Genomic DNA, 19,202 nt, shown 5'->3' with positions numbered 1-19,202 from the left:
TTGCTCTGGCGACTGACTATCACCTGTATAAACATGTCACCTTAGATAATTTAAGGGAGGTGGGCTTTCTCCGCTCTAAAGGCTATGCAGGTGTTTGGGGATGGGCCCAAGCTCCACAGGTTGGAGGGCCCATCTTTCCAAGACTGGCTGACAGGGTGTATACACTGCTTGCACAGGCCACTCAGGTCAGGGTACCAATAGGTCAAGAGTCAGGAAGGCCTGGGTCACAGGAGTAGGCTCTTGGGTGTATAAGTCATGTGCATAAATCCAAGCCTAACAAATGTGAACATTACTGCTAAAGGCAGAATTGGAAGAATCTGGACTACCTTGCCAGAGTGGGTCTAGGCAGGTTGGATTGGATAGCCTCCAAAAAGAGACAAGTGGGAGCAATGATTACTAGAAAAGGCCCAGAATCCCATCAGGCAGCAAGTCCAAATAGAGACTGAATATCTCCAGTTTAAAACTGTTTCCTGTAAATTTTGGGGGGTAGGGCTCCCTCCACTTCATAGGCTGTGCAAGTGGTTGGGGACTGGCCCAAGTTCCACAGACCTGAAGGGCCCCTCCGCCCAAGGCTAGCTGAGGGAGTGTATACTGCTCATGTGTGGGTCACACAGCTCAGGGTACCCAGGGACTTGAAACATGACAAGTGTCAGGAGAGGCCTGGTCATGGCAGTGGGCTCTTGGGGGTACAAGGCATCTTCCTAATTTCAAGCCCTGACCTATACAATTGTGCATATTCCCCTTGAAAGCAGAGATGGAAAAATCTGGACTGCTTTGCCAGGGAGTGGCTGAGCAGGCTGGCTAGAGTATCCTCTAATAAGGGACATTTAGGAGCCTTCATTTGTGGAGAAGCCTGGGACCCCATCATGCAACAAGTACACATGGGGACTGTCAACAGTTTAAAGCTGCTGCCTCAGACTGATTTTCCAGGGGTAGGCTATGTCCATCCTGGGAGGGCTGGCTGGAGTATCTTCTACTAAAAGAAACCTGTGTGAGACTAATGGCGTGTCCAGAAAGTAGAAAAAACACAAACATTTGTGAGCACTGTCAGTCACTATAACTATGCTAATCTCTTAGTGCTCTGATATACTATTTTATTCATGTCCACTTTGGATATCAAGATTGAGCAGCTATATACTTGGGTTAGGGAATCCTCCATTCAAGTCAGTACTAGCAAGCCAGCTTCAACTTTGTCTTTCACCGTCTCAATTTCCTCTATTGTTGGACCTGCTAATACTAGTAGGCTATTGTCAGGTCTTCTTTTCTGCATGGGATTTACCCCTGTCTCCTCCAAGAGCTGTTACTTTTATCTGATTTGTTCTCAGTGGTCTTACTGGGATGGAGTTTTATAACAGAAATTTTAATGTGAAAATTAAGGGGAAATCAAAGCCCTTTTTGTGAAATTCCAACCCTGTTCTACTATACTTAGAATAAAAGAGCTTTTCAATGACTCAAGGCAGTTCAGGAGGCCTCCAGATTCTACGTACTATGGGGTGAAGAGAACGATACTAGTCTGCCTGGAAAATCAGGAAGACATTTGAGAACTGATCATATAAAGGCAAAATCTTTTTGAGTAGACAGGGTAGATCCCAAAGTATCTTTTTAGGTATTTTCTTCTTTTCTTTGAATCTAGATTTCTCTTCCTATTTTCCAACGCTAGGAGATAGAGAGAGCGTTTCACATCCATAGCAGAGAGATATATTACACATATGGTTGTATCTGCTGACAGGTTTTTTTCTACCTAATCCTTCCTAAAAGGTCATCACTGAGAAGCTGACACACCTGCTTCCCAATGAGCAGAAAGAGCCTATCACATAGAGAGACAACTGTTGAGACTGAAATCTAATTTATTAGATAGCATACATGTAAGTATATTACAGGTCTTAGCCTCAAAATCTAAAGTTGTTGATTTTTATAATTGTCTTAATTTTCTCCTTAGTATCATTTGGCCTTAGATTTGGGGACTTGCAGACCCCAAAGTCTGAGTTGATAAAATAAAAATTATATTACCTGATTGGCATAAAGCACAACTTTGAACCTCCCCAAACTCTTCCTATTTCTTTCTTTCTCTTCTCCCAGTGGCAGCCCCATAGCCAATACATTTTCCCTTGGAGAAATTAAAATGCATTTGTGAGATATTTCTTGTTAAATGTCAATCATATTGGCAAGTTGTATATGGATAGTCAAAAAAGATATTTTATTATAGGCAGTCAGTGGCTCCAACATCTTTTTCCAAGTGTCATGGAAAGGTCCAGGATTACAGGATACTGCTCTTCTCATGCAAGAATGGATTACTCTTACCAAGAAAATGAAGAATAGTAAGATATTATTAATTGCTATGATCACCTGAAACTTGAGAAAAAAGTTAAAAAAGAGTAAGCTTCCCCACGAGTCCCATGTAATTGTCTACTCACATTGCCTTTCAAATATTTATTTCATTGTCTGATTCCTTTCATGTTTTTACAGACATAGATCTTGCCTTGGTGGTGGCCTGTACTGGTCAAATCACAGGCATGGGGATTCCAGACTGATTGAGAAGAGGCAGGAGAGGCCAGAACCAATGCCAAGGAATCAGTAGTGAAGAGAGGGTTAATGGGAGCTCATCTTCCTCAGCAAGAAGGAATTCAACAACCCATATGTCCAAGCAATAGTTGGGGTGCGTGGTTCTGAGAACAAGGTATAAGCACAATGCTCAGACTGCTACTGAGAGCAGGAGTGGTGGCTAAAGCTATAGGCCCAGTGCTAATGATGTGCCATTTAGGGCCCATGAGAAAATAATCAAACATTTGGGTCCTGTGGAGGTCAGATCAAGCATCAGGGAGGCCAGGCTATTGTTCTGTAAAGAGAAAAAAAAATGTACAGTAAGGATAGTGGCATGCCAAGAAGATATTATTTCATTCAAGCTCAAAGAAGCTGAGAAAGAAGATCGGGTCCCAGAATAGGAAAGAAACCCTCCCAGAGCCTAATCACACACATATCCCTCACTGATGTAAGCCAAGTCAGAATGTGGTGCAGTATCCCAGGGACTTAACCAGCTTTCGTGGGAGTCACAAACAGTATTCACATATATTAATGCATCTTATCCTCACACAATCACAAAACTCTTCAAGGTGAATGGGACAAGGGTCTCCCTATTTTATCAATATAAATGCTGATGTTCTAAGCAGTTAAGTGACTAACTAAGATTACATAGTCTCCAATGGTAGCAGCAGGGTTCAAACCCTAAGATTCTGTCACTAAATTCCTTTTCTGGGCACCAACTGCTCTTCATGTTCTTGGTCAATGATCACCTCTTACCTAGTTCGATGACTGTGGGTTTTTAACCACAGTCAACTTCCCACCCTGATTACAAAATGAGGGCTTCAGAACTGTGGCTCTCTTGAGTCAGCCATTGTGGCTCTCTTGACTCTCTTGAGTCAGCTGCTCTTGCATTTCTTGGCTTAATTTGGGACAAGACTTCTTCTTTCACTCCCCTGAAGAGGTCTATAGTTCTGGTCTCTCTGAAGAGAATCTTTCATGGGCATTCCCAAAGTGCTACCTACCCTATTCCCACAGATTAGCTTAAAATGTAGGGAGTGAAAACAAGTAGAATGAGGTGCCACCATCTTCCATAGCTTAAATTTAGGGTTGGAGTCGTCTAAGAGAACTAACCCTGAGTTATGATTCAAGATTGGTCATTTTAGTTCTACTCTATTTTTTGAAAGAAATTTTTATGATTTTGTTAAAAGTTGCTTAATTTCTCTGACTCTCACTTTCTTTATGTTCAATATAAGGATGATGATCAAATAATTTTTAAAACCCCTCTTGTTCTCACACTCAATAACTGAATGGTATGGGATTAACGTTATTATTATTATTTTATTAGTATTATTCTCACTACTAGAATTCCTCATTATATTCTTTGAAGTATACATAAAGTGGGTGACTAGTAGTGTCAGCTATATGACACTGCTAAAATAACCTCATCCCCAGAGTTCATCCCTACCTCCTGCACCTTCCTCCATGCCATTCCACATGAACTCCATCTACAAGACTTACCTGAGCAGATCACAGCCACATCTTCCTTGTGGTTGCAGTTGTGATACCCCCAGAATCTGTGCTGGCATTGCTCCAAGGACTGCTCCTTTCCTGAGCAATGAACGTCATCCAGCCAGATGTGGCCAACACCAGGGCCAAAGCTTCTTCGGGCTTTAACAGATGGAGAAAGGGACTCCCCACAGCCGAGTTGCTTGCATACCACTCGGTCCTCCATTTCTCCCCAGCCATCATCACACACAGAGCCCCATACGCCCCTGTGCAGCACCTCCAGACGCCCAGAGCAGCGGATGTCTCCTCCTACCAGTCTCAAGTCAAAGGGATCTGCAGGTTGCAGAAGGAAGTTGGAGGGTGGAAAGAAGCATGGAAAGAAAGAAAACTAAGATCATTTACATCCTCATTGAAATCCCATTAGCACATTTGAAACTCTCCACCTGTGTTTCTGTCATTACAGCCCTTTCTCCAGGTTCCAACCAGTGTGGCATAGGTCCATTTCCTTAACTAGGAACTTTGCATTTCCCCATCTATTTTATAAAAGTCTAATATTTATAAATGACTTTATAGTAATTTTTTTAAAATTGAAGAATGCAACAAGTACATGGAATGAATCACATGCCCTTTCCCTATTATATAGAATTCAGTATAATAGTTCATATTAATATAGTGCTTAATATTGTTTAAAGGATTTTCATATATGAAGGCAGGTATTATCTCCATTTTAAAAACAAGAGAATTGACCACCCGAGGCTCTTTCAGCGATTGGCAAGTGGTGTTGGCCCACACTGCAGTCTTTCTTGGACAACACTTAGAAATCTGTGGGTCCCAGGGAAGCAGCAGTTGGCCCTAGTGTGTCCTGAGTCTTTTGCTGAGTGGCCCCATGCTCAGCACTAACATGCAATTTGAATCTGCACTAACCAGATGAACAGCCTCGTCCCATGCTGATGACTCCCTGAGACCCTGCTTCATCCAACTTACATACTGCCTGAGGCTTTTTCAGTGGCTGAGCCTTGTGGGCAGGTGACAGGCAGCAGTAGGACTTGGGGTGCCCTGGACCTTTGCTGAGCTGCCTGATGCCTGGTACTGGTGGCAGCCGACCTCAGTTCACAGTGAAGTCTCTGCCACCTGCCTCCAAACCTAGCATAGGCAGCGACCAACTACAACCAGGTAGCCCTGAGTGACTCACAGGCAATAGCTGACCATGGCCTGCATGGGAGACCCTCCCAAGAGGCCCCAAAACCAACACACCCAGTAGCTGGCTTCAGACTACAACAGAGCACCACCAGATTAGCCCCGTGAGCAGCATACCCAAGAGTGGTGTCTGTAGGCACCAGAGCCTAATGGGGGCAGATCCTGCTCCATAGGGTCAGCCCCTGCACAGCAGCTTTTACTCTGTGGTCATAGCCAATTCTCTCACAGCCAGTTAGCCTGAGGGTCAACCCCACCTACTGATGTGCCAATAGCAATCAAAGCTCAACTACAACAGGAGGACAAACACAAACCATGCAAGGGGCACTCCTGGAGAACCCAGCTCAAGCGGGAGAATGTACCACTGGGCCCCACAGGACACGTACTACCCTGTTTCCCTGAAAATAAGACCTAGCCAGACCATCAACTCTAATGCATCTTTTGGAGCAAAAATTAATATAAGACTCGGTATTATATTATTATATTATACTATATTATATTATATTATATTATATTATATTATATTATATTATATTATATTATAATTACATACCCGGTCTTATATTATAGTAAAATAAGACTGGGTCTTATATTAATTTTTGCTCCAAAAGACGCATTAGAGCTAATTGTTCAGCTAGGACTTATTTCGGGGACACACGGTAAGACTGAAAGACATAGCAGCTCTACCTAATACATAAAAACAAACACAGAGAGGTAGCCAAAATAAGGAAACAAAGTAACCAGTCCCAAATGAAACAATAGAACAAACCTCTAGAAAAAGAACTAAACAAAATGGAGACAAGCAATCTACCATAGATACACACTTCAAAACAATGATTGTAAGGATGCTCAAGGAACTTAGTGAGAACTTCACCAAAGAGACAGTAAGCATAAATAAGGCCATAGAAACCATTAAAAAATGACCAGTCAAACATGAAGAACATAATAAATGAAATAAAGAAAATTTTAGAAGAAATCAAGAGCAGATTAGATAAAGCAGAAGATTCAACCAGTGATTTGGAAGATAAGGTAGCAAAAAACACCCAATTGGAACAGAAAAAAAGAATTTTTAAAAATGAAGATAGTCTAAGGTACCTCTGGGACATCAAGCATAACCATATTCACATCATTGGAGTACCAGAAGGAGAATAGAAAGAGCAAGAAATTGAAAACCTATTTGAAGAAATAATGATGGAAAGCTTCCATAACCTCGTGAAAGAAATAGACATACAAGTCCAGAAAGTGCAAAAAGTCACAGACAAAGTTAACCCAAAGAGGCCCACACCAAGACACATCATAATTAAAATGCCAAAGATTAAAGACAAAGAGAGAATCTTAAAAATAGCAAGAGAAAAACACTTAGTTTCCTACAAGGGAGCTCTCATAAGATTTTCAGCTGATTTCTCAACAGAAACTTTGTAGGCCAAAAGGAAATAATCAAAGTGATGAAAAGCTTTAACCTACAACCACAATTACTCTACCTAGCAAAGTTATCATTTAGAATCAAAAGACAGATAAAGAGCTTCCCAAACAAGAAAAGCTAAAGGAGTTCACCACCTCATGCAGGGTGTCAGGCGGGGTCTCTGGTCCTACTCCCCACATAAGAATGCAGATTATGGTGAAGCCAAAAAGGAACACCAGCAAAGCCATAAGGGAGTCATACCACTATATTCTCGCTGGCAGCTGGGTTGGAGACACAGGAAACAGGATCCACACGATCTGCAACCTTCTGTCCACTTCTCTGCCAACCAACCAAGCCCACTTGCTAACTGCAATCCACCATACGAACTGCAATCCACGCTTGCTAGCTCAGCCACCATCTTCTTGCTAGCCTCCCATTTTCTGCTAGTGTAGTAATGGCAGTTATATTAGTGGCCAATTGTTCACTGATTACAGCTGACGGCCAACTAGCCACAGCTGATGGTCGTCCAATCACAATTGATGGCCATTTACTACCCGAGTGAACACCTTTCCACGTGAGGACGAGAGCCTGGAAACTGCACTCCTGACTCTGTCCCCACAACCACCAAACCATTATCACAAGAAATGTTAAAGGAGCTTCTTTAAGAAGAAGAAGGGAAAATAAAAAGAACATAATATAAATAATTGTGGGGACAGAGCCCCACAAAGCAGTTTCCAGGCTCTCGGCCTCACATAGAAATGTGCTGGCTCAGGTAGTAAATGGCCATCGACTGTGATCAAATGGCCATCAGCTGTGGCTAGTTGGCCGTCAGCTGTAACTAGTGAGCCATTGGGCACTAATATAACTGCCATGCCTAGGCTAGCAAAAAATGGGAGCTAGCAAGAAGATGGTGGCTGAGCCTGCAAGCGGCACAGTGAGGGTTGAGAATTGTGTTGTTCCTGGTTCCTGTGTCTCCAACCCAGCTGCCAGTGAGAGTATAGTAGTATGACTCCCCTACCTATGGCTCCATGGGTGTTCCTTTTTGGCCTCACCATGTCTTGTGTTCTTATGTGGGGAGCAGAAGCTGAGACTCTGCGACAAATGGCGCAGCGAGCAGGGTCCCCTGCACGACAATAATAAAGTGGTAATAATTAAGTACCTATTAATAATCACTTTAAATGCATTAAATTCTCCAATCAAAAGACATAGGGTAGCTGAATTGATAAGAAAACAACACCATACACACTGTCTACAAGAGACCCATGTCAGATGGAAAGACACGCACAGACTGAAAGTAAAGGGATGGAAAAAGATATTTCTTGCAAATGGAAATGAAAAAAAAATCTGGAGTAGCAATACTTATATCAGACAAAATAGACTATAAAACAAAGGCTACTATAAGAGAAAAAGGAGTACATTACATAATGATAAAGGAATCAATCTAACAAGAGGCTATAATCCTTGCAAACATTTATGTACCAAACAGAGGAGCACTTAAATATATAAAGCAAATATTGACCAACATAAAGGGAGAGGTAGACAATAATACAGTCATAGTAGGGAACTTTAACACCCCATTGACATCAATAGATAGATCTTCCAGACAGAAAATTAACAAGGAAACAGCAGTGTTAAACAGCACACTAGGCCAGATGGATTTAATTGATATTGTTAGAGCATTTTGCCCCAAAGAAGCAAAATAGAGGTGAAGAGCCAAAAGTTGCCTGGTGCCATATCTGGTGAATAAGGTGGATGACGACACACTGTAATGTTTTTATTTGACAGAAATTGCCATACCAGAAGCAATGTGTGACACTCAACATTGTCATGATGGAGGAAGAAGTAAAGACACTCACAAAAGAGGACTTGCAGAACTGTTTCAGAAAGTGACAACGGGATATGTGTGTTTGAAGTGAGGGGGAGTATTTTGAGGAAGATTAATGGCAATGTGTCTTTTACTGTAATACATTTTTTTCTTTAAACATTCACTATATTTTGAGATCACACCTTGTCTACATTCTTTTCAAGTACACATGGAATATTTAGGCCACAAAACAAGTCTCAATACATTTAAGATGGAAATCATATCAAGCGTCTTCTCTGACCACAATAGTATAAAACCAGAAATCAATTAAAACAAAAAAAATAAATAAAATAAAAAACACATGAACACATCGAGGTGAAATAGTGTACTACTAAACAATGAATGGGTTGACAATGAGATCAAGGAAGAAATCAAAAGTTACCTTGAAACAAATGAAAATGAAAACACAATGACCCCAAATCTGTGGGACGCAGTGAAAGCAATCCAAAAAGGAAAATTCATAGAATAACAGGCCTACATCAATAAACAAAACATATCCCAAATAAATAATCTAACTTTATACCTAAGAGGACTAGGACAAGAACATTGAAAAGCCCAAACTGAGTAGAAGGAAGGAAATAATAAAGATCAGAGTCAAATGAATGAGGTAGTCTAAAACAAAACAAAACAAAATGGTACAAAAGATCAATGAAATCAAGAGCTGTTTTTTTGGAAAGATGAATAAAATTGATGATCCTTTAACCAGACTCATGGAAAAAAAAAGAGAGAGGACCTAACTAAATAAAATCAGAAATGAAAGTAACAACTGACATCACAGAAATACAAAAAAATTATGAAAAAATATTATAAAAAATTGTTTGCCAACAAATTGGACGACCTGGAAAAAAAGGATAAATTCCTATAAACATGCACTCTTCCAAGACTGAACCAAGAAGAAATAGAAAATCTGAATAGACCAATTACTACTAATGAAATCAAATCAGTAATCAAAACACTCCCAACAAACAAAAGTCCTGGACCAGATGGCTTCTCAGATGAATTTTACCAAATATTCAAAGAAGAATTAACACCTATCCTTCTCAAATTATTCCAAAAAATTCAAGAGAAGGGAAGGTTCCTAAACTCATTTTACAAGGCCAACATTATTATCCTGGTTCAAAACCAAACAAAAACATTATAAAAAAGAGAGAAAGAGAGAAAGAGAGAGAGAGAGAGAGAGAGAGAGAGAGAGAGAGAGAGAGAGAGAGAGAAAGAGAGAAGAGAGAAAGAGAGAAAGAGAGAAAGAGAGAAGAGAGAAAGAGAGAAAGAGAGAAAGAGAGAAAGAAAGAAAGAAAGAAAGAAAGAAAGAAAGAAAGAAAGAAAGAAAAGAAAAAGAAAGGAGAAAAGAAAATTATAGGCCAATATCCCTGATGAACAGAGATAAAAAAAATCCTCAACAAAATATTAGCAAACCAACTTAAGCAATACATTAAAAAGATCATACACCATGATCAAGTGGGATTTATCCCTGGGATGCAAGACTGATTCAATATCTGCAAATCAATTCATGTGATAGACCACATATACAAAAATGAAAGATAAAAATCATATGATCATATAAATAGATGCAGAAAAAATGTTTGACAAAATCCAGCATCCATTTATGATTAAAAAAAAAAAACCATCAGCAAAGTGCAACTAGAGGGAATATACCTCAACATAATAAAGGCCATATATGACAAACTCACAGCTAACATCATAGTCAATGGTGAAAAGTAAAAGCATTTTCCTAAAGACCAGGAACAAGATAAAGATGTTCACTTTCACCACTTTTATTCAACATAGAACTGGAAGTTCTAGCCATAGCAATCAGACAAGAAATAAAAGACATCCAAATTGGAAAACTGTTATTTGCAGATGACATGATTCTATATTGAGAGAACATTAAAGATTCCACCCAAAAACTATTAAATCTGATAAATGAATTCAGTAAATCACCCAGATACAAAATTAATACTCAGAAATCAGTTGCATTTTCACACACCAATAATGAAAAAGAAAAATAAGAAAACAATCCCATTAACAATTGCATCAAAAAAATAAGATACCTAGGAATAAACTTAACCAAGGAGGTAAACGACTTACTTGAAAACTATGACATTAAAGAAAGAAAATTAAGAAAATATTAATAAATGGAAGCATATGCCATGCTCATGGATAGGAAGAATTAACATCATTAAAATGTCCACACTACCCAAAGCAATCTATAGATTCAATGCAATCCTTATCAAAATACCAATGACATTTTTCACAGAACTAGAATAAATATTCTAAAGTTTATATAGAACCACAAAATACCCCAAATAGCCACAACAATGTTGAGAAAGAAGAACAAAGTTGGAGGAATCACACTACCTGATATTAAACTACACTACAAGACTGTAGTAATTAAAGCAACATGATACTGGCCTAAAAACAGACACATAGATCAGTGGAACAGAATACAGAGCTCCCTAAATGGTCAAATGACCATTGAGGCAAAGGAGGCAAGAATATACAATAAGGTAAGGACACTCTATTCAATAAATGGTGTTCGGAAGACTAGACAGATACAAGCAAAAAATGAAACCAGACCATCTTCTCACACCATATACAAGAATGAACTCAAAATGGTTTAAAGACTTAAATGTAAGATCCAAAACCATAAAACTCTTAGATGAAAACATAGTCAGTAAACTCTCTGGAACTGCTCTTAGTAATATTTTTGTCTGATGTATCGCCTCAGGCAAGGGAAACAAAAGAAAAAATAAACAAATTGGACTACATCAAACGAAAAGGTTTTTGCACAGTAAAAGAAACCACCAACAAAATGAAAAGACAACCTACTAAATGGAAGAAGATACTTCTGATAATGGGTTAATATCTAAAATGTATAAGGAACTCATACAATTCAATATCAAAAAAAACACAAACAATCCAATTTAAAAATGGGCAGAGGACTTGAATAGACATTTCTGCAAAGAGGACATACAGATGGCCAATATACATATGAAAAGATGCTCAACATCACTAATCATCAGAGAAATGCACATTAAAAACACAATGAGATAGCACCTCACACCTGTCAGAATGGCCTTCATCAATAAATCAACAATCAGCAGGTGCTGGCAAAGATGTGGAGTGGGGAGTGGAGGAGCCTTAATGCACTGTTGGTGGGATTGCAAATTGGTGTGGCAACTGTGGAAGACAGTTGGAGGTTCCTCAGAATATTAAAAATAAAGCTGCCTTATGACCCAGCAATTCAACTTTTGGGTATTTATCTAAATAAATCCAAATCACTAATTCAAAAAGATATATGGACCACTATGTTCATTGCAGCATTACCTACAATAGCCATGATATGTAAGCAATCTCAGTGCCCATCCATACATATAAACAATGGAATATTACTCAGCCATAAAAAAAGAGTGAAATCTTACCACTTGGGACAATACTGATGGACCTAAAGTGTATTATGCTAAGTGATATAATTCAAACAGAGAAAGACAAATACTATATAATTTTACTTATATGTGGAATCTAAAGAGCAAAATAAATTAACAAACAAAACAGAAACAGACTCACAGATACAGAAAATAAATTGATGATTACCAGATAGGAGAGGGGTTGAGGTCTTGGGTGAAAAAGGTAAAAGGATTAACACATACAAATTGGTAGTTACAAAATAGTCATGGGGATGTAAAGTACAGCATAGGGAATATAGTCAATAATACTCTAATAACTATGGATAGTGCCAGGTGGTTACTAGACTAATCAAAGGACCACTTCATAAATTATATAAATGTCTATCCACTATGCTGTACACCTGAAACTAATTTAAAATAAGATTGAATGCCAACTGTATATGAATTATAATAAATATAAAAATTAAAACAAGACTATTGATGATCAGCACAATTAAGTAACAGTCATGGTCATTTGATGTATGAATAGTTCTCTGTAATCATTCGTTGAATTGAATTCCATTTAATCAAAATCATGAATGAAACTAGTCTCTGGACTCATAGGCATTACCTTCACATTCAACCCATGTGTCCTCATCATGCGTGCAGTTGTTCTTCCCCCAATGTCCAGAAGGGCAATCCTGAAGGGTAACTTCCTGTCCTGAGCATGACACCTGGCTCAGCCAGATGGTTCCTTGGCCCTGGGTAGCCTTGTTGCACAATCTTTGGGTCAGTATGGCCTTCCCACAACCCAGCTGCTGGCACACCACTTTTGCGGCTGATAGGCTCCAGCCTGCATAGCACACGGTGCCCCACTTCCCTTGATGCTTCACCTCCACTCTCCCCTTGCATCGCCCAAGGCCACCAGCCAGCCGCACGCTCTCTGGAACTGTGGAGGGGAAAAGAAAAAGTGTCTATTCCTTGCAAGAGCACAGTCTTCTCAGAAAACATATCTCTTGGTTCTCGATGTTAGTACAATGTATACTATAGTGCTTAGCACTGACTGATAGATGCTTGTTGAAAGAATGGATGAGTGAATCAATGAAGTAAATGTTATTTCTCAGTTCCAAGTTAAATCATTAATTATTTTTGTAGCATTTTTAATTTTTAAAATATTTTTTTACATTTATGTTCTCATTTGTTTCTTATAAAAAGCATATAGAGACATTGCATAGATTTAAAAAAAATACAAAAGTAACATATATGTTATATCCAAGACCAAAAACTTTTTGGTTCAGTTTCAGCGTTGTCACCCAAGTATCCCAGATTAGTGCTCTCAACCCTCAATATTTCTAAGAAATAGGAATGAGGCCTTAGCATCAGGGCACAAATATTTAGTGATTATTTCCCTGGTAACAAACTGGAGGGTGACAAGAGAAGACATGAACTAGTCCCTCAACAAAACCACAGTCTAATGGGGAAGAAGGTATATACGGAGAGGGGAGCAATTAATACATAGAAAGTAATTATGTGAAGAGAGTAAAGGAATACAACAAAAAACCCCACGGTTATATTGTTATATATAGTTTTATTTATAAATATATATAGTTTTTATTTATTTTATTTTATTTTTTATATGCTCCTTATTTTTTTTATTTAACCTTATATAAGTTTTCCTTCAAAGCTGTAACTTTTTTTTTTTTTTTTAATTTATTGGGGTGACAATTGTTAGTAAAATTACATAGATTTCAGGTGTGCAATTCTGTATCACATCATCTATAAATTACATTGTGTGTTCACCACCCAGAGTCAGTTCCCCTTCCATCACCATATATTTGATCCCCCTTACCCTCATCTTATAGTTTTTATTTATAACGCATATATATTATATATACATAAGTATATATGTATTTGTGTTATGTTAGTTTCTTATGAGCATTTCCTGTCTAACTAGATAATGGATGCCTTCAGAAGTGAAAAAGCACACATTATACTTTGTGAGCTCATTTCTTCCCCATAACTCGACCCCAAGCTCCAGACATTATTCAACAAAATTTATACATTATTCAACAAATGTTTAAAGGTTGTTTGAAGAGAGAGAGAGAGAGAGAGAGAGAGAGAGAGAGAGAGAGAGAGAGAGAGAGAGAGAGAGAGAGAGAAGAGAAACAGTTTCTCATATAAACTGACAGAGAAAAGCATTAACTCAGCCAAGGAAAAGTAACAATTCTAGGTAAAGACAGCGTTTGTCTCTGGGGCTCACAGTTGAGAAAGTGTGAGATGTGAAGGAAAGGAACTAATCAGGCATTGTGTGAAAGTCGGTTGTGGGGAATAAAGACAAACAAGAGTGGTCACATGGGGTAGCTGGCAGATAATCCTTGAGCCCTGCCATACTCACTCTCACATAATGCTCCTGCGTCCTCGTTGTGCCCGCAATCAAAAACATCTTCACTGTGCTTACATTGTAACAGTGTATCTTCTATCCCACTGCAATTAACCTCTTGGATGAGGATTTTTTGTTCTTTTTCTGTCGATGGCTCATATAAAACACCACTGGGTGTTCCCTTGGCTGCTCCACAGCCCAGCTCCCGGCATACCACAGCCACATCTTTTATGTCCCAGTCATCATCACACACAGTGCCCCAGTGGCCCCTTAGTTCCACTTCCACCCGCCCTTCACAGCGGTGAGGGCCTCCCACCAGTCGCACTCTGGATAAAGACTCTGCAAAGAAATGGGATATTTAGGCTGGATAAGTGGGAGAACCCTCAGGCATGTACTCAGTCATCTTGGAACTCTTCTACCATTCACAGAGGGTGTGGAAAGTTGGAGGATGAGATAAGAGGAATCAAAAAGGAAGGGAAAGAAGAGGAGCTTCCATCTCTGAGTTCTAATTCTACTACTGTCTTGATTGAACTCTACCAAGAAACTCCACTTCAAGACACCTACATATGACTGCTGGCTTTTGAGTTTGAAGATTAAGAGAAAGAAGTAGGTTGAAAACTCAGCAGAGTTTTTAGTATCTCTGGTGGTTACAATGGAAAAGACCTATAGAGATCAAGTCCACTTCACTATTTCACAGATGAGAAAAATTATCCTCATGAAAGCATGAGGTGAAGGTCATACGTGAAAAAGTGAAGTGAAGGTCATACGGTCACACTGTCAAATAGTGTGTCAGAACACAAGTGTAGAGATGATGTCTGTTGTGTTCTTTTTCCTTCATGACTCTGTCTCTCCCCATGGCAGTCAGATTGAGGCAGGGTGTCTAGATGTAATTTAGGCTGAACTTGACTCTCTTCCTCTCTCTCCCAATATCAATGATCCACCCCTACCCATCCTTGCTACTTCCTGTGACACTTTTCCATGTCCAAGAACCCAGCTCAGAAGAAATACAGAGAACACTGGGCAAGGAAAGAGTCAAAATCTCTGAGTCTTAGAGTCCCAGTACTTGTCTAGAAGATATAAGTTTTGGGGGGTGAGGGGGGTAGGAGAGAGGCTTCACAGAGCCTCCATATAAGTTCTGAGGAATTCAGGAGTTGTTTTTGCTTTCTGACTACAAATCTGGGGTGGAAAAGACTAACAGAAATTCTCTCCCTTCTACCAAGACAGAGATGTAGAGTAGAGATGTCTGTGTAGGGAGACCAGGGAAGAAACTACGAGGCAACAAATTTTTGTGGAGCACATATACACTGCAGGTATTGTTTCATGAACTCAGGGAACAATGATAAACAAGATAATCAGTCTTTTGCCTAATTTATCAGCTGAGGGCTTGAGGGAGGGACCTAGGGGTGAAGAAGCAACATTTTGGGAGTTGGGAAGGCAATAAAAAGAGTAGTTTTCTCCCTGCATTAGCAGTGAGGAAGAACCCTATAGGTCAGAGAAAAAAGACCAAGTAACCTGAGTTTTGGACTGAGAACCCAGAAGCAGCAGTTTTTAAGGAATCAAACTATACCCGGCAGGGTGTAAGAATCTTCACATCCCTAGCAGAGTTTGTATATGACCCTGTCTGGTAAATCCTCTACTGTCAAGAAAAAGAGTAGACTAAAGGGATAAAGTAAAAGAAACTGCTAATCCAAAACCAACCCCCTTGAGTTTAAATCATTATAGCATTTTCCACCCATAGACTTTCTATGCAGCCACATTCTCTCCTTGGTCCAGCAGTTTGTGTGTTCCCCAAAGAGTCCTCACAGAGGTGGCCAGTGGTGGCCAAAATCCAGCCTGCCCTTTGTTAGTCAAGCCATGTGCTGCACAGGAGATGCATTTCTAGTTTAGAGATTCCATTAAGCCTTGCAGAGGGAACTGAAAGTAGTAGAGTTAAGCAGGGCAAAAGGAAGTTCATTTTCCAGCTATGCCTACAAGGGGGTGAGGTAATTTTGACTCTGAAACAAAGCCACCTGCTACTTGGAGGTGGTTGACACCAAAGCCAATTACAGAGGAATCCCCTTGCAGGATAAACCACCCAAGTTCTAGGTTCTGGAGGTGGAAATTCACCCAGATAAGACTGAATACATGGTGGGTGGAAAAAGCATAAAGGAAATCTACTGGGGCTATTTTAAACTAGAGCTTTTTTCCATGGCCCAGGAAGCTTCAAATTTTTCGCTCTTCAGAGGTTGGAGGCCTTCTCAGGATCCCCCTCCAAAATCTTACCTAAGAGGACAGGTCCTGTACAAATAGCTGAGGAAAAAAAGAAGGAAGTGAGTGAGATCATGTAGTCATTTGTCAAGACTTTGTTCAAAAAACACAACTCTCTAGAAAACCTTTACCAAACCTTGTGAGACATTTAGAGTGGTCGATACAGAGTCCTCAGAGCCAGTCCTACTATTTGGACCTTCTCTTCCTGGAATGAGCAGCCTTGGAGGGCATGTGAACACTGGCTAGGAACCACAAAAACCAATTCTACCACAGCTAACTGACTCATCACGTTCCCTTTATTTATATAGTCCCTACCCCAGGCATGTATAGATTTCATTTTCTGTTCTTGTCAATTTGATTTTCCGGTGATTCCTGTCTGAGTTAGACGTGTGGTGATGCAGCCTCTGGGCTCAACAAGAAAGCATGCTAGAGGCGACTGGGAAGACACACAGCAAAGAGAGTAGGGAAAAAAAGAGTAGGGACAACAGTCAGCAAACATTTTCTGTAAAGGGCCAGATTATAAATATTTTGAGCTTTGTAGGCCACATGGTTTCTGTTATAACTACTCAACTCTGCCATTGTTGCATGAAAGGAGCCATATACTTGTATGTGTAAATAAATGGTCATGATCATGTTCCAATAAACCTTTATTTATGGACACTGAAATTTAGATTTCGTGTAACTCTCATGTGTCACAAGATGTTTTTCTTTTGATTTTTCCTCCAACCATTATATAATGCAAAAAAACCACTCTTAGCTTGTGGACTGTAGTTTGCTGATCCCTGTTGAACTGGTCAAAAAGCAGCTCTACATTTAGTTTCAAACCTCCAGATTTAAGTACTAGAACATCTTTGAAACATCAGGAGTTCTCCCTATAGGATCTCTGTGAGATTGTCTTCCACTATCCATTAGGCTCCTTCTTAATGCTGTGGAGAATCCTGAGCCCTGTGACTGTTAGCAGTCCTTGAGGCCTAGGCATTTTGAACTGTGGAACTCATTGTCCCCCCACCATCCCTTTACAGGATATTTCTGAAGGAGCTAATATTTTTGGACCTCCAGCCTAGAGCTTTTCAGGCAGAAAATTTTTTTTAATAATCCCATGCCCTTGATCTTTAGGATGTGGTCACACCCAAGCTCTATGAGATTTTGTTTGCAACTGTATAAAAACCATGTTATATTATATATTACACCCCACATGTCTAGGAAGAACAAAACATGTGTACATGCAAAGGAAACTGAATGTATTGAGCCTGATATCAAGTGTGAAAGTGATATAACCCAAAAGTGACTTGAAAGCTCTGTAGTAGGATAGATAACTTGGGTAGCACAGAAAAACTTCTGGAAGGAAGTAGGAGTGAAAGTAAGCCTAGGAGATTCAACAGCATGATCATGAGCAGAACTAATTGTTAGATGATATAAGGGATGTATAGATGTTTAACAATATGGCCAGCACTCTACATAGAACACATAATTGTCCAATTGAAAAACCATTGTGTGCTTTGGTGATGTACTGAATCATCAAGACAATACAAACGGGTGTGATTGATTAGGGAAAGGACATAGTAGGCATTGTTAGATGTCCTAAGGTAGTTATTTTATGGAAAAGCTTAATAAACTTCTGAGGAATATTATACTATCTTTATTTCATAGATGAGAATAAGATTTCAGAGATATATGGTAGCTTAAAATTAAGACAGCTAAGAAATTAAAGAGCATGGATTGAAACTCAGGTGTCTTTGACTTCCAAATCCCCTTTTACTCTAAATTAATATAGACCATAAGAAACTGGGGAAAACTAAGGAAACATTATATACTTTTGAGAGGAAACTGGACAATACAATCAATGAAATGTGTTTGTCTTGCAGTTCTACTCTCTTTTCTTGCTCTACCTGCTACTACCCATGATCCATTTATTTGTCTTCTTACTAATAGCACATTTAGGAAAATTTATACAAAGAAAGTGGGATGAACTATTATAAATTTGGCAGTGTAATTATAAAGAGATAGAAAAATATCTGGTAATCAACATGGAGTATACCGTGCTTCCCCGAAAATAAGACCTAGCCAGACCATCAAATCTAATGGATCTTTTGGAGCAGAAATTAATGTAAGACCCAGTATTTTATTTTATATCATATCATATCATATCATATCATATCATACCATATCATATCATATCATTCTATTCTATTCTAAGACACGGTCTTATATTATATTAAAATAAGACCAGGTCTTATATTAATTTTTGCTCCAAAAGACACAGTAGAGCTGATGGTCTGGCTAGATCTTATTTTTGGGGAAATGTGATAAATTGGGTAGGTATTAAATAGCTTTTTGGGTTTAGAACAGTTACCAGATATAGAGAAAGGAGAGGATGGAGAAGCCTGTCCTTGAAAAATACCTGAATCTGCACCAGGTACACAAGGAGAGGATTCTCCTGATCAAAGTTCCAGAGTACTCTGAGGCCTAAACCAACAGGAGCAGAGGTACTCACCAAAGATCAAGGAGAATAGCAGAGTCATGACCCAGGCAGCTGAAGATTTTAAGCTAAAATTTAAGGCTGGAAGGAGGCCCCAGAACTCAATATTAAGCTTTAGCTGAAAGTGTGCTGGGAAGAGGGAGGGAGACAGGTCCTATATGCAGCAGAAACATTATCAGATGACCAGAAACCAATGGGCTTAGGGAGCAGAACTGAGAGAGCTAGAC

The 19,202-nt window shown here is 39.3% G+C and overlaps 1 protein-coding gene across 1 annotated transcript; it reads right to left on the bottom strand.

Annotated features, from left to right (window-relative positions):
• Positions 1-2,415: 2,415 nt before the first annotated feature.
• CD5L (CD5 molecule like) lies at positions 2,416-19,146 on the bottom strand. The gene is made up of 6 exons (XM_033091936.1): positions 18,991-19,146; positions 16,512-16,538; positions 14,265-14,588; positions 12,501-12,818; positions 4,039-4,359; positions 2,416-2,836 (listed from the first exon to the last, which is right to left on the bottom strand). Exons 1-6 carry the CDS (start codon positions 19,016-19,018, stop codon positions 2,829-2,831), a joined length of 1,026 nt encoding a protein of 341 aa, XP_032947827.1. The 5' UTR covers positions 19,019-19,146; the 3' UTR covers positions 2,416-2,828.
• Positions 19,147-19,202: the final 56 nt, after the last annotated feature.

The sequence above is a fragment of the Rhinolophus ferrumequinum genome, chromosome 22 (genome assembly GCF_004115265.2).
Source record: "Rhinolophus ferrumequinum isolate MPI-CBG mRhiFer1 chromosome 22, mRhiFer1_v1.p, whole genome shotgun sequence".
Lineage (NCBI taxonomy): Eukaryota > Metazoa > Chordata > Mammalia > Chiroptera > Rhinolophidae > Rhinolophus > Rhinolophus ferrumequinum.
The sequence above is the reverse complement of the archived record's forward strand: the minus strand, read 5'-3'. Positions and strand labels throughout refer to the sequence as shown.